The 23622-nt window shown below is 39.7% G+C and overlaps 1 protein-coding gene across 2 annotated transcripts; it reads left to right on the top strand.

The window, feature by feature from the left end:
• Positions 1-131: 131 nt before the first annotated feature.
• HNRNPR (heterogeneous nuclear ribonucleoprotein R) lies at positions 132-21785 on the top strand. Of its 2 annotated transcripts, none has more exons than XM_036396979.1 (11): positions 132-238; positions 6320-6485; positions 8778-8896; positions 9314-9421; positions 9952-10065; positions 12123-12299; positions 13272-13407; positions 14481-14686; positions 15372-15521; positions 17553-17674; positions 17871-21785. In XM_036396979.1, the coding sequence occupies exons 1-11, from the start codon at positions 164-166 to the stop codon at positions 18481-18483; spliced, it is 1986 nt and encodes a 661-aa protein (XP_036252872.1). In that variant the 5' UTR covers positions 132-163; the 3' UTR covers positions 18484-21785. The 2 variants fall into 2 exon arrangements, with proteins under 2 accessions (XP_036252872.1, XP_036252871.1); XM_036396978.2 differs by having other exon boundaries at positions 159-238; positions 6317-6485.
• The last annotated feature ends 1837 nt before the right edge of the window (positions 21786-23622 follow it).

Raw genomic sequence — 23622 nt, forward strand, 5'->3', positions numbered from 1 at the left:
TCCCGCTCATTGGCCGCCAGGAGGAATGGCGCGTCCCGCCTCTCGCATCTCATTGGCTCCGCCGGCTGCCCGTCCGGAGCGCGGGTTTCTGAGTGGGCGAAGCAGCGGTCCCTGGAAACAGTTCCGGGAAACCCCGCGTGCTGCCGGGGTCGCGCCGCCGTCCATGAGGAGAAGGAGGAGCGCGCGCCATTTGCCGTCGCTGCTTGGGCCCGAGCTGCGCCGCGCCGGCCCCGCTCCGGTGAGTGCCGGGGCCGCCCCGCGGGGCAGGGGCGCTCCGCGGCCGCGCCGAGCCCTCCTGCGTGGGCCCCGCGAGGGGACGGGCAGCGCGGGCTGCGGGCAGGCCCGGCGCGGGCGGGGACGGGCCCGGGGCGCTGGCGCGGCGGAGCGGAGGGGGGCGGGGGCCATCGCGGGGCCGCTCCGCGGGCAAAGCGGGCGGGCGCGGGCGCGGGAGCGGCGCCGGGGAGGGGCCGGGGGCGGGCCCCGCGGGTGGGGGTTGGGGGGCGGCCGGCCCGCTCCGCCCAGCCGTGCGGATCAGGGTTGCATGTGACGGGCGGCCGGGACGCGCCTCTCCCGGGGCTGTGGGTCGGGTCGGGTCCCTGCTCGGTCCCTCCGGGCTCTTAAAGCCGCAGCAGCCTCGGCTGTGCCCGGTCCGCTCTGCCCGCGGGCACGGGAGAACGCTGTCAGCGGCGAATGCGTCGCTGTCGCAGCGCGCCCTCAGAGCCGAGGCAGCGCACGATGCGGCGGAGCCGGCAGGGACAGCTGCACCCACCCGCAGCGCTCGGGGCTGCGCTTCCTGCTTCCAGCCAGGGAATAACGCTTGTCCAGTACTTCAAGGGGAAACTATCCAAAGTTTTGTTGTTAAGACATTGTTTTTTCTTAAATTAACTTTTGTCAAAAGCCTTTGCTGAATCTTGAAAAGTTTTGCTTAAATGCATCGTTGTTGAAAATACTTTAAAGATAAGACTTTATTTACTCGGTCTGAGCAGCCTTGTTGCCTGTCAGTATTTGAACATGCTACTTAAATACTTTATCTGTGCTGGACTACTCTTTTTGAAACAGTGTGTTGGCTTCCCTTTCCCATGTTTTTGGCTCTAAAGGATCCCACCGGCACTTGGTGCTGCAAAGGACATTAATGCTCATGAAGCTGGTGCTTTGGTTTTTTGATTGGTTGTTTTTTTCTTTTCCTTTGAGACTGCACTTTAGCAGAGTTTTTTTGTTTTGTTTTTTCACTTGTAAAAATAATCTAACAGATTTTGCATCTCTCAGTGTAAGTTTTTTGTAAGCTATGCAAAGTGTAGTATTTGCAAACGAGCAGTGTCTGCTTGAAAATTTTGCATCCTTGAAATTGTATTTCCCACAAGCATTACATGTCCTTATCTTTCAGTTTTTCTGTCTAGGTGAACACTGTTAAAATAATACTTGAGTCTCCTGCTGACACTCAAGTTCCTAGTTCAGTCAAAAATTCCAATACTCCCTGCTTTGTTAGACAGACACCGGTGAAATTCTTTGAGGATAAATTCTTTAGAACAAAGCTCATTTCTGTTGAATTGTTGCTTGGAACTGGAGTACCAAGAGTGTTGTTTAGTACAACACAGATGAGCTGTGAATAGCCAACTCCAGTGAGAAATGAGCACGGCCAGACTTTATGGTTTAGGTTAGCAAAACATAGGAGTTCTTGGTGCAGTCAGTGTTTTTTAGTGGCACTAATGGGCACATTTCTAACCTGCTGTGCTAAAGTCATCTCCCAATCATAGTTGTGTGGGTACTGAGCAGAGTTTGTTTCTCTCTGGGCTGTGCTGGTCTCTTGCTTAGCATCACATTGGAAGTTCTCAGATTTTTCCAGGGGGTTGTGGAGTGAGCAAGGCTGAGCTGGAGAAGTGAAGGGTGCTGGCTGCATTTTGGCTTATAGCTAGTGAGAGGTCCTGGCTGCTGTGTAAAGGTCTTCAGGCTGTGATTACTTCAAAATGAAGTTTCATGTAATTCATGCCAAGAAACACCTAGCATATCATAAGTAAGCTATTAAAATGTGTTTTCTGTGATTCAATAAACTAAGGTATAAAAGAAATGGCTATAGTGCCTTCATGTACAGAATAAAGGGTCTGCCCCTTTGTACAGAAATGTTTCTGAACAGGTGAGGTTTTAATAAAACTCCAGTTCAGACTTGAAATGTGAATTCTTATTCCCCCCCACTTGTATATTTATCTTCCTTGCTTGACAAGAACCTTCTTGAATTGTGAGGCATCACTACAGGGACTGCATTTGTTTTCTTGTGGTCAGTTAAAACAACAAAGCCAATCAAATGTCCCCCAAACTTCTCCCTTCAGTGTTATTTTTAACATGATTTAACTTAACTGCTTGACAGAGACAATATATTGGTTAGGAGTAGCAACATAAGCAGGCTGAATGACTTGGGTGCAGAGTTTTTATCTATGCTTTACTTGGCTTCCTGTGCACCTGAGCTAAACAAGTTCCATTCCTGCATGAAACTTAAGTTTTCAGCAGCAAAACCAGCATTGGTGCATAATCACTGAAGTTCCTTATGGTCGTTTTAGATATTGTCCTTTTGCCAGAAATTTCCTGCTCCTTCTCAATTAAGCTGTTCCTAAGCATGTTTTGAGTTAACTAGACTGAATTTATAATTAATTGGATGGAGTTATACTTAGATAGTCTGTAGGTGGCAACCTCTGTTAGAGGCATGGTATAAGATAAAGGAATAGTAACATCATGGCTGTTTATCCAGTGATTGTCAGATTCAGGCTGTGATCAGGTATCTCTTCTCAAGATGCCATACACTTTGAGGACCATACCTATGTTAATTTATTTATTTTCCAGAAAAATAACTAATTGAGCCATTTAAGTTACGAAACACTGGAAGCACCTATAGTTTTAACTTCCTGCTTGTCGTACCAGAGCTTAAAAAAAGGGGCTAGTAACTTTGTGAATTACTCTGGAGAGGCAGGAATTTGGGGTGAAAGCTAGTGAACAGCTAAAACCGTGCTTTTTATTTATCATCAAGTATTTACAGTCTTCAGCAAGGCATTGTTTGCAGCAGTGTGAAAGTTGAAACAAGACCCCTCTGGTATGCAGTTAGGAGGTGTGAGGGTAGGCAGAATCTTGGGCACCAGTGAGAATTCTCCTTGCCTGTGTAAAATTGTCCCTGATGTCTATTTATTACTCCTGCTCATTTGGTCAGCATGGTTTTGTGTCCACTGTTCTAAATTCATCCATTTCTGCATGTTTTAAAAACAAACACATATCCCATATGTACTTATATCCAGAATTCTTTACTTATAATCCACCCTTGAAGTCTTTCCAATTCAAGCAGTCTCCGTGTTTTCCAGCTATTTTAATATTTAATGCAGATGCAAACCTGAGTGTGTGCGGGTCTGTCACAGGCTGAGTCACATGGACACACTGCGCATGCAAACTGAGCTAGCACTCCTCTTTACCATGCTTTTAACATCCTTTAGAGCAGAATAAAAATGGTCAAGTAGTCATTGGGTGCTTTACTTACTAGATAAAGTCTAGTTTAAAATATTTTTCTTGTTAACTACAACGAAGTGATGTTACCTAGAGGGAGAGCTAAAGAGGCTTTCTCAGCCATGGCTTTCACCCACGGAGCTCTGCTGAACTCAGAGGGAAGTTCAGTGTTATAAGAGATGCAATTTTGCTTGTTCGTGATTGTTGGGGGAGAAAAATCAATTTAATCTCAGATTTCAGGCCAAGCTTGCCAAGCCATTAAGGGATCTATTGCTATATCTGTGAAAAGAAATACATACTGAATATTCTGGTAGCTGTGTCACTTCGGAATTTTCTACAGTCTATTTCTTTAGGAAAACCTTTTAAATAAAGTTTGTGTAACTGGAAATAGCTAAAATCTGAACCCAAATTGAGCATGCATTGCATTTGACTTTAATTCTTTATGAACCAAATCTTAAGCAAAGATAAACAATACAGCTAGTAAATTCCAAAGCTGAGTATTAATTTCCATTGCCAAAAAGCCTTTGAGCTGTGGTGCTGTGCAGTAATCTGATTCTTAGGGGTTAGATATTGCTCCACTGCTACCTGCTGGTGGTGAAGGCTGATGTCTTTTTGTGCTGCATTTCTTGCCTGTCAGAAGTTGGAATCACTGCTCCAGAGGAGGTGTTTCTGCCTGGGCACAGCATAGCTCGTCAGCCTTTTGTTCACTTATAGGCAACACTGAAAACAGTGTTCAACTTTTGGATATGTGACACTTGGAAGCTACTCTGGATTATCAGAAAATTGTCATTGAGTGTCACCATAAGCCCTTGTAGTTCAGAAGGTCATAGAAATTGCTTCAAGTAAATTTTCTGTGTTTGTGTTGCTGTAGTCTCTCAGTTCATTGTGGTTTGGTTTTGGGCTTTTTTTTTCTCCTGTGTATAGAGAAGACAGTATATGTGTAATGAAATGATTTTATAAGGCAGTAGGAAGGTGAACACAAAAATACCCTCCTCTTTATATCTTTATTGTGTGTCTCAGCTTGTGAGGTTTTGAGAAGAGGGGTTGAGAATGGTGCTGTACCCAAAGCATTTTTGGTGTAATTAAACCCCCTCTGCCCTGCACTGTTTCAAATTTGAGATCTTCCCAAGGCTGCCTAGCAAGCAGACATGTAGCTGAGTTTTGCCTTCTGTGATGTTCCTAACCTACAGAAAATTGATGTTCATTAGTGTTTAGACAGTTAATACCTGTAAGGATAGGTCAGCATTGTTGTACCTTTAGGTAGCTTTTTGTTTTTTTCCTGTAATTAGGCTGTAGTTGCTTTTAAGTAAACTGAATTGGTTAGAAAGTAATTTCTCTTTGTCAAGTAGCAGAATGTGTGTGTGTGTATATATATATATATATACGCCATGTAGCTATGGAAAACTTCCTTTCTTTTGCACACTAATGGCTTAAAGAAGTGGCATCTGACAGGAACAGTGTGAGGCTGCTTTACATGTCTCTAAAATTGCCCTTCAAGATAAGACAGCTTCAGTAAAATCATTACTGTCTGAAGAAAAATGATTTGGTTTTTTCTTCCCTTGCTCTAGCTTGCAAATCTTTATGGGATATCTTCCCACCAGTTCATGAGCTGTAGTCTGGAAGGGTTGGGTGTTCAAGGGACTGGTAGAGGTGTGCTTATGCTTGGAGTCTTGTTTTGCAGCTTAGTAAATAGCTTGAGGCCTCAGCATTTTTTACAAAAACTGTTCTTGAATCATCTCCATCCCTGTATTCCAGTACTTGATTGCATTGCTCCAGCCATGCTGCATTGTCTACCTGGTTATCATTTCACTGCTGCTCATCAACCTCTGCCCTGTCACGTAAAGCCTGAGGCGTTTTCCTTTCTGAACCTAACAGCTGATCATCCTTGTGTTCTCGCTGGGTAGTTGGATTGTCTCTGTCAGCCTTTTTATTTGAAAGCACTGAATATCAGCTGGCTGGCTAATTGGGAAATTGAAACAGTCTTTAATGAATTGGGCAAAGCCCACTGGGATTGTCTGAGAAGATAGTTGTGCATTTTTCAGTGCACGGATTTGGAATCAGTTTGTTAATTCTGAAAGCAAGTCTTTTTATTAATATAAAGAAACGAAGATGCTGCAGTCATGCCTTCCTTTTAAACCAATAAGGTGTATATTATTGAAATAGTAGCTGTGATTTGTACAGCTCCTATTTAAGGGAAACTGAAAGCATGGAAACTGTTGCGTTGGAGCTTCAAATGACAATGTCCATCAAAGTGCAATTTTCTCTTTGTGTCCTTGAGATCTGCCAGCGTCGGGAGAAAGCCTGTGGCTAGTCTTGTGCAGCATGTTGGGTTTGAAGGAAGACATGGCAACAAGCCAAGCAAGTGGAAAAAAGTATTAACAAGGAACAAGTATTAACATTTTTATACCTTAAGCTACCCTGCAGGGTTCCGTGTTCACTACATTTTCAAGGATTGGTTTAAAAGTAGCGGAATGGGAAATGGAACTAGCACTAGATCTTCTGAGTCTTTGCTGAAGGATGTTGCTGCCGTGTCCCCAGACATTCTAGCTGCTATGGTAACCAGTTAATGACAATCAGTAGATGGAGTTTAGACATTGTTATGTACATGAAGTACATTTTTAAAAAGTTATGTAAATTCTTCCATGTACATTTTTCACAGTATTAAGGGTTGTACTTTCTTTTGAAACTTAGACCAGCTGCATCCAAAAAGTATTAAATAAAACTTGATACAGGTGATTTTGCAGCATGTATACAAATTAGTTTAGATAAATCATGCATTGTCCTACAAACTAGTTATTTCTGGCTTATTGTAATATAGCTCCTGAATTTTTTCCAGCAGCATAATAAAATGGCTAATCAGGTGAATGGTAATGCGGTACAGTTAAAAGAAGAGGAAGAACCAATGGATACTTCCAGTGTAACTCACACAGAACACTACAAGACACTGATAGAGGCAGGCCTCCCACAGAAGGTGGCAGAGAGACTTGATGAAATATTTCAGACAGGTATAATATGCATTTCTTGTTTCTGATTGGTTATGAAAGTGAGGGCATACCATTTTCAAATTTTTATAGATTAAGATTTAAAAATTCATTGTTTTTGATCTGTGTAGCTCTGAATGTTTTGCTACTTTGATTTCCCTAAAGGCAAATTGGGTTTGACATTGACTAATTACTTGACACATCCTTGGAGTTGTATGTGATATCTTAGTTGCTTTAGGGCACAGAGCACTAGTTTCCTAGAGCACAAATGAAGATGTATGTTTCCACATACTAAACTGTACATTTTTTTTTTTCTTCAGTCCAAATCATCATTTTGCTTTTATGTTTCTACTGTCACTGTCACAGTGATCCTAAAACACTCAAAGGCTGGAGAGGTGACTTAGTGAGGGAAGCAACTAGCTTGTCTTGCCTGGGACTACATTTGAATTGAGTCTGCCTGTGGATTTTTTGTTCTCTCTAGTTCTGAGTGGACAGTTTAATCCATGTTGGTTATTACCCTGAAATGTTCAGCCTGACACTAACAAAGTTGAGGACTAAGCTATCTAGCAACTCCAGTAACACCTTGCTGGTAGCAAGTGGTCTCTGCAACTTCTAAAGAGGTTTCTTCATATACAGAGGTTTTCCTATTTTGTTTTTATAACCACCCTATTTTATCTTATAGACAGAGGCTTTCTTTTCCTTTTTAGAGTGTGTTCTGTGAACAGATTTACAAGAAGCAGTAGAACTGCTCTATGTGCTTATCTTGAATGCCTGGGTGGCAAAATGACAGTTTTTGTTGAAAAGAGTTCAAATTACCCTGATCAAGTGAAGGCAGTTCAAAACCAATACCTATCAGTCCTCAGTGTGAAACTGGCTCATGTGGGTGATGTCTTTTGGAAGTCATTCACAGTGAGCTTTCTTCAAGCCTTTGCCAGCTTTGATTGGCTCTAGAGAGGCACTTTCCAGCTGGGGGTCACCATGACGTGCACTGGATGGTCTGAGAGAAGGTGTCAGTAAACACCTGGGCAGAGGAACTCGTGGGCTTCTGACATGTGGTGCAGTTAGGTTGTGTTGTGAGGAGTTCTTCAGGAGTTTAAAAGCTTTTTAGCCCAGAACATGACTACCAAGTATAATTCCACTGCATGAGTAAGCTGAAAACATTTATTTACACTTCATTATTGCCACTGAAGATGTTTGCATTGTGGAGGGGTTTGTCAGTGAAGCAAACTACTTTAGACACTTGAGCCAAATTTGGGGTTGAATTTAGCGATTTTTTTGGTCTGCTGAAGTCTTCTATGAAAGATACAGGTGCCTTCCAATATGCAGGATCACTTCTGAAATGTAGTCCTTGGGCTTGGCACTACTGTGCATTTTCCAAATCAAGTAGCAGTGAAATAATCTGTGTATTTTGGAGAGCAAGCTGTTGCAAAGTGTGTGGAGTTTTAGTATTTATCCTAAATTTGGATGTATGATTTTAAAAGTGTAAATCTCACTCTATATGTCTGACTCCACAACTGATGCAAGTACATTACAAAAGGAAAAAAAAAAAACCAAAACCCTGTAAAGATCCTTAAAAAGAAATGCTTCAGAACTGGTCCAGTGTTTCTTGGGGGAGTCTGTACCTGTAAAATTAACATTAGCTTTTCTGGGTACATAGCAGGGCTCAAAATAATACCTTTTTGAATTCTGGCTCTTGGAACTGCATAGAGCAACAAAATAACTTTAAAAAGCCCCAAACACTGTTTAAGATTCACATGAAGTCCACTGACTCCTGCTTTTTTGAAGCTGGAGGAAAGAGTGAACAAATAATTTTTGCTTCCTAATATTTTACGGGGTAGAGCTTCCTAGGTATTTGATCATCAGTTGGGTAGTTCCTTTTCCCCATCCAATAGGATACTTGTAATGTTCACCTGCCAGTTTACCCTAAAACAGCTCAGCTCAAGAGAAGGAAGTGCGAAACTTAAAATGAGGGATAAACAAACAAAATTCAAATCATTAAAAGCGAGCCACAGCTCATTGTTTCAGACCCTGGTGTGTAAATACTGCTTTTATGCAGCAGATTGCATTCCTGAATGCTAGAAAACTGTTACACATGGGATATAATCTTGCAGTCAGTTAGTGCTTAGGTATATACATTTTAATTTAACTTTTTCATTGTACTCATATTCTTTCATATACTTGTGTAGGAATATATAATTAAATGTATAATTCTGTTGCTATGGAATGTAACTTTTTGGCTTTAAAAGCAAATTGCATAGTTCTTAGTTTGTATGAAATTCAATAGAAATCTGTAACTTCTTTATCTTTAACTTTTAGGCTTGGTAGCTTATGTCGATCTTGATGAAAGAGCAATTGATGCTCTTAGGGAATTTAATGAAGAAGGAGCCCTCTCTGTATTACAGCAATTTAAAGAAAGTGACCTGTCGCATGTCCAGGTAAGGTGAGAGCCCCAGGGGTGTGAGCACATCAGTGTACATTGGGTTCTGGCACCGCTGGCAGGAGAGTTGTAACTTAGAAATTCACTGATGTCGCTGTATTAGATTTCAAACCCAAATAACGAGTCTGTTAAAAATTGCCTTAAATGTGTAGGTATTTGAGCACAAAGCAAAACCTCCCAGATAATAAAAACACGTGTGCAATTGAGAAAATAGGTTAAAATGCTGTTTGGAATCTGATGACTTTTTCAATCTGACAAGTTTGTTCAATTAATTATTGTATTTTCCTGAAGGATTCTTTTGACATTTATTTCATTGACTTGAAGTAGTGACTTCATGGTATGGAGTGTAAGATTCAGTGGATTCCCAGGGCTTGTCATACACACAATTGAATCATTTTGTAAATTGTATCTACAGAACAAAAGTGCATTTTTATGTGGAGTTATGAAGACCTACAGGCAAAGAGAGAAACAAGGCAGCAAAGTACAGGAATCAACGAAGGGACCAGATGAAGCAAAGATTAAGGTAACACTTGGAAATACTGGTTATTCTGTACTAGCTGATATATTACTTGTACATGCACTGAATATGAACTCAAAGAGCATCAATACCACCTGGATAAGTGTATTCACACTATGCTTTAAAGGGCCTGCATGGTAGAGATTCTGTAGAGAAGGCTTGTTGGAAATGCAGCTCTTTCTGATCACAGTTACCAAAATTTAATCCCTATAAAACATTGAGACCTGTTTGAGAATTGTCTCAGTTGCCCAGTGCTCTGCACTTCTTGGGGTGCTACATATGAAATGGAAAATAAGGGAAAAGGCAAACAAGTTCTTTCCAGCAACCTTGTAATATAAAACAAATGCTGCTGTTTATGAAAGCTTTTTAAAGCCACAAAACAACAGGGTTTTTTGGAGGTTCTATCTCTTCATCTCTACCTTAGCAAGTGTGGCAAGGAGCAGATAAAGAATTGCTTGTCTAGGAATGATTTTTGTTCTGTATATTTAACCCACTGCCCTCCTTCCTGTAAGTAGTCTGATTTTTTTTTTCCCCAGGCTTTGCTAGAGCGGACTGGTTACACTTTGGATGTAACTACAGGACAGAGGAAATATGGGGGTCCTCCTCCAGATACTGTGTATTCTGGTGTTCAGCCTGGCATTGGAACAGAGGTTGGTACATACAGACTAATCTGATCATTGCTTTGCATACTTATGCAAACTGCTAAATAGGAAATACTTGAAAATAAGGTTAATGTATTGTAGAGGAAAATAATCTCCCATGTGTGTCTTAATCAATCTTTCATACTCCTCAGTATTCTGCAAAAGACAGGAAGACAGGTTAAAGTGGAGAAAAAAGAAGTGGAATATACTAAAAACCTGTTCTTTTTAAAGTTAAAAGATAATTGGAAGAGTTTCAAGGACTATTTTTTTTTTTCTTCCAAAGGACGAAGTCTAGTCTGTGAGCAATTATTTGGAAATTTATGGTTGTGACTGAACCTGTGCATCTTCCTAGCAAGCTGTGAGCAAACTTAGGTTTGATTATGAAAATGCTTGAACTGGGTATTTCTTCACTTAGCTTTTCTACAAGGTTCTAGTCCCTAGCAGGGTGTTTTGTAATACATGCTCAACACTTAAATACTGTGTCACATTGCTGCAGATGTGATACAGGAGTTTTTTCAGAGATTTTTCTATAAACCACCAGACTAGATTGGAGAAAACATTCAGTCTATTGATGTCTTTCAGTTTATAGATAAGTTTTCCATTCTTTGAGCTGCTGAAGCTCTTGTGTTTATTGTCAAGAAGATGTCAAGAAGTATCACAGTAAGGATGATTTCTGAAGGGAACATTCATATTCCATGAAGGAAAAATAAATTAGTGCTGGTGGTAGATAATTAGAATGAGTCCTTGCACTGAAAGATAAGAACTGATGTTTATAACTTCTCAAGCTCTGCTTAGGTCTGTGTGCTCTATGCTAATTGAGGTTTTGTCTTTAAAAGCTGCAAATGAGCTAGAATTAAGTGTTCTAGAAGTAATGACAATGTAGATATCTATCTAGAGGAATACCTTGAGCTTTCTAGGGAGATGGTGAAAAAACCTTTAGGCTCTGCCATTAAACTTTCACTTGTGTGTGATGAATCAGTTCCTTTCTCCCCAATAAGTAATGTTCAGTCAACATTCACATTGAACTTAGAGGGGCTAAGCTTTTAAGAAATGTTCTGGAAACTGAATTTCAGGAATATATGTGTAACATGAAGTATCTAGAAGTTCTGCCTTGTTCCATGTTTTTCATATTCTCCTCATGAGTTTGTTATATCGGTGCTTCTTACGGGCATGCTGAGTGTCTTTAGTTCTGAAATTCTGCCATGCCTTCAGTGTGAGATACAATTATGGCAAGGCCTTCCTGAGAAGGAAAATGTTGACTCATGGCTTTTTTTCCTACAAAAAATATTTGAAGTTAAAATAAATTTATTTTTATCTTAATGGGTGTTTGGAATGTTTTGTTTGTACTAACAAGGAGGAGGTTTTGAGACTTTGGAGGAGAGCTGCAGTGATTAAACAGCTGGGGGGATCTTTCTAGGGAGACCTCAGCTAAAGATATCAACCTTAACAAAACTTTACCCAAGTTAATTGTATGCAACAAAACCACAAGAATTCACAGTTTTGCTTAAGTAAATATTAAAGATTCTGTTGGTAAAACAAATGCAGACAAGAAATAAGACTACAGTGTATATTAAAAGTGGAAAACGTGCATCACACAATTAAAAGGAAATTATTATTATTATTAAATAATTTTTCCATCTCTGTAGCTTTCCAAGGAAGGGTAATTTACAGAGTGATTTGAAAATACTGCAAGAGCAAGGAAGTGCTTGGCCTGCTTTAACATATGATACCCAACTAGATAGCCTGTAAGGTCTTAGTTTTTAACTGCCAAAATTTAAACCAGGTAAGAACCATTTATCTCTTCAGCAGGGGAAATTCATAGCCTCTTCACTGTAAATAACAAACTCAGGTTTTCTGTGTGTAAAACCTCACACAAATGGCAGGAGGATTAGAGCACTTGGGACATGCAGTGACAGCAGCTGCTCTGAAGGCTGCACTGGTGACTGCAATGATTCTGCTCTGCTGTTTCATCTGCTTTGTTCTTCCTTTCCCAGGAATTTCCAAGTGTTAAAAAGAAGCTTGTATTTCTGAAAAAGCTTTGTTTCAAGTGTCCTCTTCCTTTTTAGGTTTTTGTTGGTAAAATTCCCCGAGACCTTTATGAAGATGAGTTGGTACCGCTCTTTGAGAAGGCTGGTCCAATTTGGGATCTGCGTCTCATGATGGATCCTCTTTCTGGTCAGAACAGAGGTTATGCTTTCATTACCTTTTGTAGTAAAGATGCAGCACAAGAAGCAGTCAAACTGGTGAGTTCACTTTCTTCCAGACAGGTCAAGACAAAGCAAACAGCAAACATGTTGGTAATTTCTTAAGTAATGACGTCTTCAAAGCATCCATTGACAGACTCAAAATTTTACTTTCTTAAAAATTGCCTCCTGATTTCATTAGTAAATACAGATACTTCTAAGACTGTTACCTGCTGTACCTTACTGTGGCTGATCAGAGTACTTGGGTGATTGATAGGAGCCTGCTTGATTCCAGCTTTAATCCTGATTAAAACAAAGACCATGTCTGTCTTGAATTGTTTTTGTTAAAGGTTGAATTCTTGTACCTTTAAAGGCCTGTTGGAGTCTTTGTTTTCAGAGCAGTCCAGCTGTGGGTACAGGCATGAAGCAGTGCACTAGATTTTTTATTAATGGAATTTTTAAATCTTGATGGTAAAATTTTTTAATCCTATCATATACAAAGTCAAAAAAATTCTGCTGTTGTGGGTGGGGTAGAAGCCAGGTCACAGACTTATTCAGACTGTTGATTGTCTTGGCAAACCCTCTCAGTGTTCAAAGGAAAGAGGAAAAACTGCCAGTATCTTTAATACAGTGTATTTGCTTACTGATAACAGCAGCAGCAGTTGACTGACAGCAGAGGAAGCAGTAACCAGTTGCTAGAAAGATCTTTCAAGTCTGAGATAAACAGTAGGTGAATAAATTTATGCAATGCAATTTGTATATGGTCCCATGTTGTTCCTGTTACTGCAGGTTTTTTTGTAGCTTTCCATTCAACAAAACTTCTGAAGTCTGTGGAGATCCTAAGCTTGGCACTGTTCTTCCAAGTGAATGCTGACACAAAACCAGCTGCTCTAAGAATTCTCTTGCAATGCCAATTCAGTATGCTATATATAAAAGTAGTAGATGATGAAGAAAATCCCTGAGTTTATGGTTTGGGAATATTTTTATGCGTAGTATTGTGGATAAAACAAATAGTGGCTTTGTTTTTTTCAGTGTGACAACTATGAAATCCGTCCTGGCAAGCACCTTGGAGTATGCATCTCCGTGGCAAACAACAGGTTATTTGTTGGGTCAATTCCAAAGAACAAAACTAAGGAAAACATACTGGAAGAGTTTGGTAAAGTCACAGGTAAGACTTCATGAGTCCCAGAATACCATTTAGTCTCTGCTTTGTAGGTCTGGCTGTTTGACAGATGTGTTCAGGTATCATTTAAACAATTTTCAAGTTGGATTCCAAGTTTGACTTTGTTAGAAATGTTATGTATGTACTACATCTGAAGGTGGAGTGTAAAGGGACTCGTGTTTGTTTTAGTGATTGTTACATGAATGATGATGTAACTTTACAGTTAGAGATGGAAACTGCTCGAATGAACTCAGAAACCAGCACACATGAACTCTGAAGAAACTGAAGGCTCCAATTCTGTTCCCTGTTCTAACTTTCTGTTGAAGGCTCTGTATTTGTTACTGGATCTACAGGAGGTTCTGCTGTCAACATGGAGAAGTTTTTTGTGGAGCCTGAAGCAAATGTATTCCTGAGTAGTGAAGGGGAGGAGGGAGTACTAAATTGGTTTGGAGGGAATATTACTAGAGAAATAGTTAATAACAGATTAATTTTTTTGTCCCAGTTTTTCAGCATTCTCCAGTATGTGCAGCAAGTAGGAAGAAGAGAAGTCAGCTCATCAGTGAAAGGGTGCTGCTGCCTTAGATAAGAGATTGAGTCACTTGCTCTTGTTCCTGTAGGAGAGCTTTAACCTCCTGCTTCTTTTTTAGGATTGCTATTTATAAATACTTCAGGGAAGTGGTGAAAACAGAAGGTGAATATTCATTTAGTTCTCTCTCCTCTTTTTGGAGAGATGTGGAAGATGTTCCTTCTAGGTTCTGCAGGAGGCAGGGGAGAGGTCATGTGTTAGTGCTGGCTGTCTCTCAAAGATGTAAAAGTGATTTCAAAAGTATAGAAAACTTAGACTGTGTGAGTTGCTGAGGTTGATGTTTTGCAGAGCTATTCTGAGGAATTTTAATTGCTAGGTGACATGTTTCTGGGTAAATTGGATGAATATCTATTTGTTTTGCTTTTCTTGTGCTCCCACTCCCTTTCAGGTGTAAACTTCAAATTCACTACAAAACATGAGTGAAGGCATTTTAAGGTAGACTCTAGATTTTTACTTTCCTTTTGAAGCTCAGTACTAAAGATATGTTTTTCAGAGGGTTTGGTGGATGTAATTTTGTATCATCAACCTGATGATAAAAAGAAGAATCGAGGATTCTGCTTCTTGGAATACGAGGATCACAAGTCAGCAGCACAAGCTCGCCGCCGCCTGATGAGTGGCAAAGTAAAAGTCTGGGGAAATGTTGTTACAGTGGAATGGGCTGATCCAGTAGAGGAACCTGATCCAGAAGTGATGGCAAAGGTCAGTGAGGACTTCTCTGGGTGCTCTTGTGCTTTGGGAGGAATTTCTTTATGCCACAGTGACCAAGATTTGTTGCAGCTGAGCAAGGCTAGTTTTGAGGCACAAAAGCAATAGGGGGCATTTTCACCCTAAGCTGTGCAAGCTGGTCTGAGCACTGTGGATGAGTTGCCATTGGCAATGTTGGAAATGTGCTGTTCCTAACTGCTGGGAACATCTGAGCTAGTCCTGTGCAGGGTTATCCTGCTGCATTGACACATCAGGCTGTGCATTTCCTGCTTTAGCTGTAATCCATACCAGGTAGGTATTGTGTAAAACTATTTTTCCAGAGTGAGATAAAGGTGAAGTTCAGAGTAGGGAATGATTATGTGCATTTTATCCCAGTGTTTTGGGGTAACTCCTTGCTGTCCTTGAGGTCTGTTACTAAAATTTTGCTGGGATTTGTGGCATCCCAGAAGCAGAAAATCAAAGTTGGATATTCTTCTGGTTATGGAAGGGAACTGTGAAAGAAGTTGTAGAAACTTCATACAGGTAACTATGAGGCAATTTTTTTTTTTTAAACAGATTCAGAATTAGTAAAGTTACCCAAATTTCTTAATGCAACAAAAAAGGGAATAATTTCTAGTTAGTTGTTTCTTTTGAGGTTTGACTTTTAAAGATTACAGCTTTGTTCTCATTTTTTCACCAGGTTAAAGTTTTATTTGTAAGAAACTTGGCCACTACTGTGACAGAAGAAATTCTTGAGAAATCCTTTTCTGAATTTGGAAAGCTGGAAAGAGTAAAGAAGTTGAAGGATTATGCATTTGTTCATTTTGAGGACAGAGGTGCAGCAGTGAAGGTAGGTTAATTATTCTTGGTTAAGTTGGTGAGAGCACTTTATTTTTTATGAATGGTTTTAAGAAATTTCTTTACAGTAAATACCTCGGTAAGACAAACTGTAGAGCCCATTGAATAAGGTTCCCATTGGGAGAATTTCAATGCTAATAATTTTGTTCCTATGATTTTCAGTAGCTAGGAGGATGTGAAACTTGAAAGGACAAAACTGTAGCAAGTTAACAAGTAGACTGGAAAAGAGGTGTAGAGCAATGCAGGAGAGTCTAGAGAAGAGGAAAAAAAAAAGGTCAGCCTAGACAATTTTACTGAGGAAACACTGGCAGAAGGTATCAGTTGTCTCTCAAAGACCCCTGTTTAAAGGCTGTGTGTAGTTTTGGAGTGACAGAGTATCAAATAGAAATGGGGAGGTAATTAAAAAATGCTTTGTGAAGGACAGGAGAGTGGTGTTGGCAACTCTTTAAGCATTACCTGGTTTTAACTCTGTGTCTGCCCAAGGTTTCTTCTCCATGACTTGTTAAATATTGGAGATCATTATTGTAAGTTTGAGTTCTCTTCCTTTGTGTCCATGAGCTGTTGAGAAGTTCATTAATATCTGCTGACTGTGATTCAGTATATTGAATTCTGTAGAAATTACTCCATCTGTCTTTTAAATCCATAATTGATGGGGGAAGAAGGAGAGTAGGAAGTGTTTTTTTGAATTTGGGAGTCTTGAAGCAAATGTATTGCATGTGGTGTATGTGGCTACATGGACAGTTCAAAGGCTCTGTACTTGATCTTCTTATTAATGATTTTATAGCCATTTAATTGCTTGGGATTTTACTGCACAGGAGATTAGGTTTTAGAATACTCTTGATTATGGCTTTAAGATGAATATCACTTACTTAGCAAGGCTGAGGTTGATTTGGAGAGGTTTAGACCATGTCTGAGGGAGGACAAGGAATTGTTGAAACAAGGGGTAGGTCAGCAACACCTCTGGATTTTGGTTTTCTGTAGGATGTCTGTAAACACTCTCCAGCCCTTTCCAAGTACAATTACCTGCTAAATGCTCTGTTGGATTTCAGCAACTGGAAACTTGTAGCAGCTGAGGAAAAGACAGATCAAATGCATCACTAACGTTCATCTCAACCTGGAAACCACCACGCCTGGCCCATGTGGCTGCTTCATGGCCACTACATTGGCTTATGAGCTTTGTGAGATATTTCTGTGTGTGGATGTGTTTGGCTTTCAATGAAGTTATGGTATTTATGTGTGAAATGCATAGAACTGGATCACTGATTCTAGCATTTACTGATTTTCATCAATAATAATGTGGAAATAAATTGCCACAATTTCTCATGTCTTTGAGGCATGTAGGTGTACAGACACAAGTCTTCATTAATGCAAATATTAATACCCAAAAAAGTTTAATGCAAAGCAGATAACTCCAGGTGAGGAACTGGGGGGTCTAATCCTAATTGTAGTTTGTGTATTAAGTTCTCTTTGTGGGCACATTTGATAGTAAAAAATTGCACATTAATTTTCTGGAGGATTCAGGGCTTGCTTGATGAGATCACCAAGTTTCAGTAATCTTCTGTGTTTTTTTCTCCTCAAGTATTGTGTCCTCAGAACTACTTCATTTTCTCAGTCACTTGACTCACATTCAGCTACCTGGGAACCACAAGCATAACAATTCTTTCTCCAGTGAGTGTTTATGTCAGTGAGACTAGTGAAAACTTCTTTATTTCTGAAAGGTTTCTAGGAGATACAGGAACATAAAAACTGATGGTGCTATATCTGACTTCATAAAAATAATTCTTAATATGTTTTAACCCTCTTTTTTATCTTATGATATAAAAAAAATGCTGCTTCCCTGTAACTGGTGAATAAAGTGGGACTTGGAAAAGTGATGTGTAACATTCTGTTTATGTAGCACAAAGCAAAGCACATGGCAGAGCTCAGCCTGGAGCAGCCCAGCTGTCTGGTTTCTTGCAGTAAGTTTTAGTTCCCTTTGAATGGAAAAAAATTTTTAGTTCTTTTTCTTTTAATTTTTGTACAGGCTATGAATGAAATGAATGGGAAAGAGATAGAAGGGGAAGAAATTGAAATAGTATTAGCAAAGCCACCGGATAAGAAAAGGAAAGAACGTCAGGCTGCCAGACAGGCCTCCCGGAGCACTGCGTGAGTGTCACCCTCACACCTGCTATTGCTGCACTCTGCAGTTGTGCTGTGCAACAGGGGCTGGTCTAGAACAACCTGAATGACTTGACTTGACTTCTCTCCACGTTGCATATTGTTAATTAACAAAGGCAGATCTATACTGTATTTTGAGTTGCTTTTGGAGATAAATAATTCTGTGCTTCTTTCTCTTTACTAGGTATGAAGATTATTATTACTACCCTCCGCCTCGCATGCCACCTCCTATTAGAGGCCGAGGCCGTGGAGGAAGAGGTGGATATGGCTATCCCCCAGATTACTATGGCTATGAAGATTATTATGATGATTACTATGGCTATGACTATCATGACTACCGTGGTGGCTATGAAGATCCCTATTACGGCTATGATGATGGCTATGCTATAAGAGGAAGAGGAGGAGGAGGAAGGGGTGGGAGAGGTGCCCCTCCACCACCTAGGGGGCGGGGAGCACCACCACCAAGAGGTAGAGCTGGCTACTCACAGAGGGGGGCACCCATGGGACCGCCGAGAGGAGCCAGGGGGGGGAGAGGGGGCCCCGCGCAGCAGCAGAGAGGACGCGGTGCTCGTGGAGCCAGGGGCAACCGTGGGGGCAACGTAGGAGGCAAGAGAAAGGCAGATGGGTACAACCAGCCTGATTCCAAGCGCCGGCAGACCAACAACCAGCAGAATTGGGGCTCCCAACCCATCGCTCAGCAGCCGCTCCAGCAAGGTGGTGACTATGCCGGTAACTATGGTTACAATAATGACAACCAGGAATTTTATCAGGATACTTATGGGCAACAGTGGAAGTAGACAAGTGAGGAGGGATTGAGAATATTGGAAATATAGAATTGGCTATAGCTCTACATCTTTCAAAAAAAAAAAAAAATTGGCTTAATGTTTCATCCTTCAGTAGCGATTGGCTGCCATTTGTATTGGGCTGAAGAATCACTCTATTGTGTATATACTCGAGTCTCTTAGTTTTCTTTTTTCATAAACGCACTTGGACATTACTGGGCTTGCAGAATTCCTGAACTCCTTATGGGGTCTCAGTGCTTTTATCATTTTAGGCTTCACTTTAGCAGTTTAAAAGCAGGAATGGCACACTGTTCAATCATGATTTTGCAGAACCTCTGGTTTTGGACAGTTTCTTCTTTTTTTTTTTTTTTTTTTGGATTTGGGATAGACTACATAGGAGTATGCTGTACATAAAAGTAAAAGCTAGTGCTTTGTCTTAGTAGTTTTAAGAAATTACAACAAATTAAGTTTTCTTGTATTGAAAATAACATGATTGTATGTTTTGCATTCCTAGAAGTAGGATAACTGTGTTTTTAAATTGTTATAACTTCACACCTTTTTGAAAATCTGCCCTACAAAATTTGTTTGGCTTAAAACGTCAAAGCCGTGGCAATTTGTTCCTTGATGTGATTGTATTTCCAATTTCTTGTTCATGTAAGATTTCAATAAAACTCAAAAATCTATTCAAAACATTACCTATTTCAAATTCAATTGTGTCCTAAAACATTATTTCATTGGTAATTCTTGTGAAAAATATTGTTTTCAAAGTATAACTGCCTATGTGAGTGATCAAATTCGTGCAAAATTTCCTGTGCTTTCCAACATGTAGCACTGTGGACATCAGACTGAAAAGTAGGAGAAATTACAGACAGCCCAAAAGGCACTCACTGTTAATTGCTGTTCAATAATTTATCAGCATCTAATTTTGAAACTTTTTTTCCTATTTAAAAGTGTTGAATTGTATCCAAGCATTCACAGAGATCTAATTTAAATCTAGTCCTGTAATGTAATGTGGAGAAGGAAGCAGATCCTACAATGGTGTTAATTTTGTTCCTTTGGTGATGTCCTGTGGAGTCCCTGTGGAGGCTGTTCTGGTAGGATCCAGCCTTATTGTATAATTAAGCCTACAGACACACAGGGAAATTATTTTGATCTCAAGCATCTTAATCTAATCTCAAATAATATTTGACTAGGAATGAGAATTACAGCTTGGGTGCTATGGCACACTAAATTAATTTCTTGCTACGGATAACACGAACATACTCTCCAGATTCTGCTTATTTCTATCTTGACATTTTAATTTGATGTTCTGCCATGATGAACAATTTGCCTTAGAATTCTCCTGCCTTAAAATAAAGGCTGTTAAAAAGTTTAAGACTTTATCTTTTGAGGGCATTGCTAGCTACATTATATTATGTGTTGCTTTGACCCTTGTCTTGGACATTCCCAGATGTCAATTTTAACTGGCAAATCATGACATTACTCTTGTGTTGCATCTAAGCCATTCTGTACCACAATGAAGAACATTTGCTTCTCAAGAAAAGAGAGAAACAAACGGATTTATACTTTCTCTAAAGAAAACTATTGCCGGACCTCTAAATATCCAAATCCAATACATTGCTCATACTTGATTTACAGCATTCCAAACACAGACTATTGAGGAAGTTAAACTTCAGTGGTCATACTCCTCCCTTTGTCTTCTATTCCTGTCTGGTGTCTCAAGTGTGTTATGTCAGAATATCCCCAGTAAGATGAGCCTCCCCACACTGCTGTGGATCTGGAATGGGATTGCAGGGTTTGAGTTGTGACCTGAATTGAAGATGTCTATCTGCTTCTCAGAAATGGGTTTGCCCATGTCAGCCTCTTCCAATTAATAGAATTGGTCAGAAGTAGTTTAAAAGTGCTTTTAAAAAAAATCAATATCTATTATGTTGGGGTCTGGGTTTTTTTTTTCCCCCACTTCATAAATTTAATGGAGCCAAATCATGTCCTCTCTGTTTCTTACCTGAGCAGTGAACTCAGAGGGCTTTGCCTGATTATATACTTCAGGCTTTTGCTTGTGATAAGGATGTGGTTTGTAATTCTGTTCTAAAACAAATTTTTGCTGCCCTATCTGAATGACTTTCTGGTAGTTCTACAGCTCTTGTAGTGCTGAGCAGAACCCTGTAGTCCCAATAAGTATTGGCTTTTCAGTATTCATTGTAAAGGGGAATCTAGTACAAGGAGCTTAATTGGAGTCATATTTGAAGTCCTCTCCATCTTGGAAGAAGGTAGTGTTCCCAGATTGCACATGTGAGCTAGGAGAGGTGAGGTGCTAGTAGGTGCTGTGGGGGGAGTGGGGAGGAAGTTAAACACCTCAGTTATAGTGGTTACAAAGGAGCTGAGAAACAAAAATGTTCAAATTGTCTTCCTCAAGAACTGTAAGGTTGCATCTTGTATTTACTTTTCCCTGAATCATCATTTCTACTAGTAGTTTTATTAAATATGTGGAGTGAGCTATTAATTTTTATAATTGAAAACCATAATAGTTAAACTCAGTAGAAGTTTATATTTGCAAGATATACCAAGTTCTTTGATTTACATGGTTTATGGCTACTCAAATTCACCTTTTAAATTTGCAGCAGTACTTTTATTTAATCCATAGATAAGGTGTGCTACAGCTTACTTGAATAGTGGTGTGTGCTGAACTTGAAGAACTTAATGAAATTATGGAAAAAATTATCAAGCAAAGATACTGTAGTACAGTGGAAAACTACCATGCCTGACTCAAAGGAAGAATTTCTCAGCACAATTTTCACATCTAGTTTAAAAATAAATTTAAATTTACTCTCGTGCATTTCTTTTGATTGTTTCTTCAATATAACTTAGCAAAAAATCCTCTATAATATGTTAAAAATGGATTTCAACTTGCACACCAATATTCAGCTTTTATGGGTGTCCTGCTGGCATTGGAGGAGGAGCCATGAAATGGAGTTTTAATAATCATTTGATCACTCATTTATAGCAGTTGCTTAAATGTCTGTATTGATAAGGTGTTTGACTTGAGAAGCAAGTTACCAGATTCCTAGCAGTTCCAAAACTCGAGCAAAATACTTTACAGCTACTGTGTTATTATATACTTAATTTCACTTTATTAACAAGTCAGTTTACTAAACTCAACTTAAAATTTTACTATTTCATTCAACATAGCTTGCATTTTTTCAAAGTGTTTTCTAGCAATTGTTTACTTTTAAATCTCAGCTTCTGTAGTCTGATTATTAAAGAATGACAACTGCATTGCTTAAACCTTTCCAAAATAAACTCAAAGTAGAAGATCACCGCATGATTTTGGTGACTCTGTATAAAAACCTGACCACTTTTTGTCCCTTCTATGTTTGGACATTAAGCCCATTTCTATAATTTGAACTACACAGAAAAAAATACCGAGGGCACTCTTATTATAAGGCTAGGAGAGAAAGAAATGTGAAGTGCTGAGCAAAATGTCTTAAACCTCTCAAAAACATTTGACCCCCAGACCCTACTGAGTGAATGTATTGTCAGCAAGAATTAATTGTTATCCAAAAGTGCTGGTGGCCCACCCATAGAACAGCAAGGACCTCTCCTAGAAATCTGTCATCAGCAATCTTTGATCATGCATGGCTTGAGGTGGAGTACGTGTGTGATTAAGGATTGCTTGTAAGGTGGAGGTTGGCAGTGGAATTCTGTCATTCATGACCTATGGGAGTAGCTCAGAGCCTTATAGAAAGAGTGTACCACGCTGTGTTCCTGTTTTTTCTAAAACAACAACAAAAAGAAGTTAGAGCTTCTGTTAACTTAGAGCTTGAAGGAAGCTGTTGTAGTCTATTGGCTTAAATTGTTCTTTGAAACCCAGAGCAGTTTTGTTGAGCATGTATTAGTTGATAAAATGTGTAGAGTAGGGAGAAAAAAAATCACTTGTACTAAAGGGAAACCATAAGCTTTTGGTCTCATTCAAATAAAATAGTCAAGGTGGATCTGCGATACTTGGTTATTGATCAGGAACTTCTGAAATTTTAGAGCAGGAGAATCCCTCTGAAGAAATGTTGTTTTAACAACTTGGAGGTTACCAGAAGCTCTGAAAGACAGTTCAGAATATATTTTCTGATGTCCAGAAATCTGCAAGTGTCAATTTTGTATTTTAACTCCTTCCTTTTACCTGACTATCAGGGAAGCGTGGTTGAGGCTGACCTGACATGTCATGATGTCGACTTGCTAGGTGGGGTTCGCAGGGGACATTAACCTTGGAGTTATAGGTAAGAAAACTTTCTTTCTCATTTCCTTCAGTAAGGTGAAAGGGTTGGTGTGGGAGGAGGGAGGATTTGAGCTCCACAGACCTGAGCACTGGAATAGCTTTCAAAATCTGCCATTACCGTGGAGAGGTTGCAAGTGTGGAAGGTAAAAGTTGAGGTTAAATTTGTCTCCATGTTCAAGAGAAGCATGGTATAGGTTTTTGAAATTAATTTGAAAATAAAGATGACTTGCTCTTCAGAAGAAAGGTGGATGCTCTTTTAGGAGTGCTGGAAGCATCAAACATTTTGAACATTTAAATTTTTCCTCTCTGATTAAATCCAGGTATGGGTTGGATTTCTTTCCCCACCTGTGGAAAAGCAAAGAATTTGCAGCACACTTCTTCAAAGCTTAAGAATGCTGTTAAGAAAAGTGTCCAAGTAGATCTCTGGAAAATAATAAAATTTTGCCTTGGAAATAACAAAACTGGCATATCATGAGTTTGAATCATTTATGTTTTGAACATGATAATGCTTAGAAGGCACTAATTGAGAGAGAATGGCTTTTGTACCAAGGGACAGCTGTAATTGATCCTGTTATAAAAATCCCACTGGATTTTAATATTCATCTCTTTTTGTGGAGGCCATATGTTGATTCTAGACAAACAAATAGCAAAAGCTGAAGAACAGGTATGCAAATCAAATACTTGGACATGTTGAATTCTTCATGGCACCTGCTCATCTTGCACCTTTCCTCAGCCAGCAGACTTGTCTTTTCCTGCTTGTTCATGCAGTACTTGGAAAGGAGCAGAGAAGTTGGAAAAGCTTACTAGGCTAGAGGAGCATTCCAGGTGCAGTCATTGTTTACCGTGGGACTGAATAGCATGCCAGTTCTGACACCAACTGCAGA

Source organism: Molothrus ater, chromosome 24 (assembly GCF_012460135.2).
Source record: "Molothrus ater isolate BHLD 08-10-18 breed brown headed cowbird chromosome 24, BPBGC_Mater_1.1, whole genome shotgun sequence".
Classification (NCBI taxonomy): Eukaryota; Metazoa; Chordata; class Aves; order Passeriformes; family Icteridae; genus Molothrus; species Molothrus ater.

What these genes read in the sequence shown, in the direction of transcription:
- HNRNPR (XM_036396978.2), top strand. Translation starts at nt 164, where the DNA reads ATGAGGAGAAGGAGGAGCGCGCGCCATTTGCCGTCGCTGCTTGGGCCC. An exon ending in GCCGCGCCGGCCCCGCTCCG is followed by an intron (nt 239 to 6,316) that starts GTGAGTGCCGGG and finishes AATTTTTTCCAG; the next exon opens with CAGCATAATAAAATGGCTAA. An exon ending in CAGGCCTCCCGGAGCACTGC is followed by an intron (nt 17,675 to 17,870) that starts GTGAGTGTCACC and finishes TCTCTTTACTAG; the next exon opens with GTATGAAGATTATTATTACT.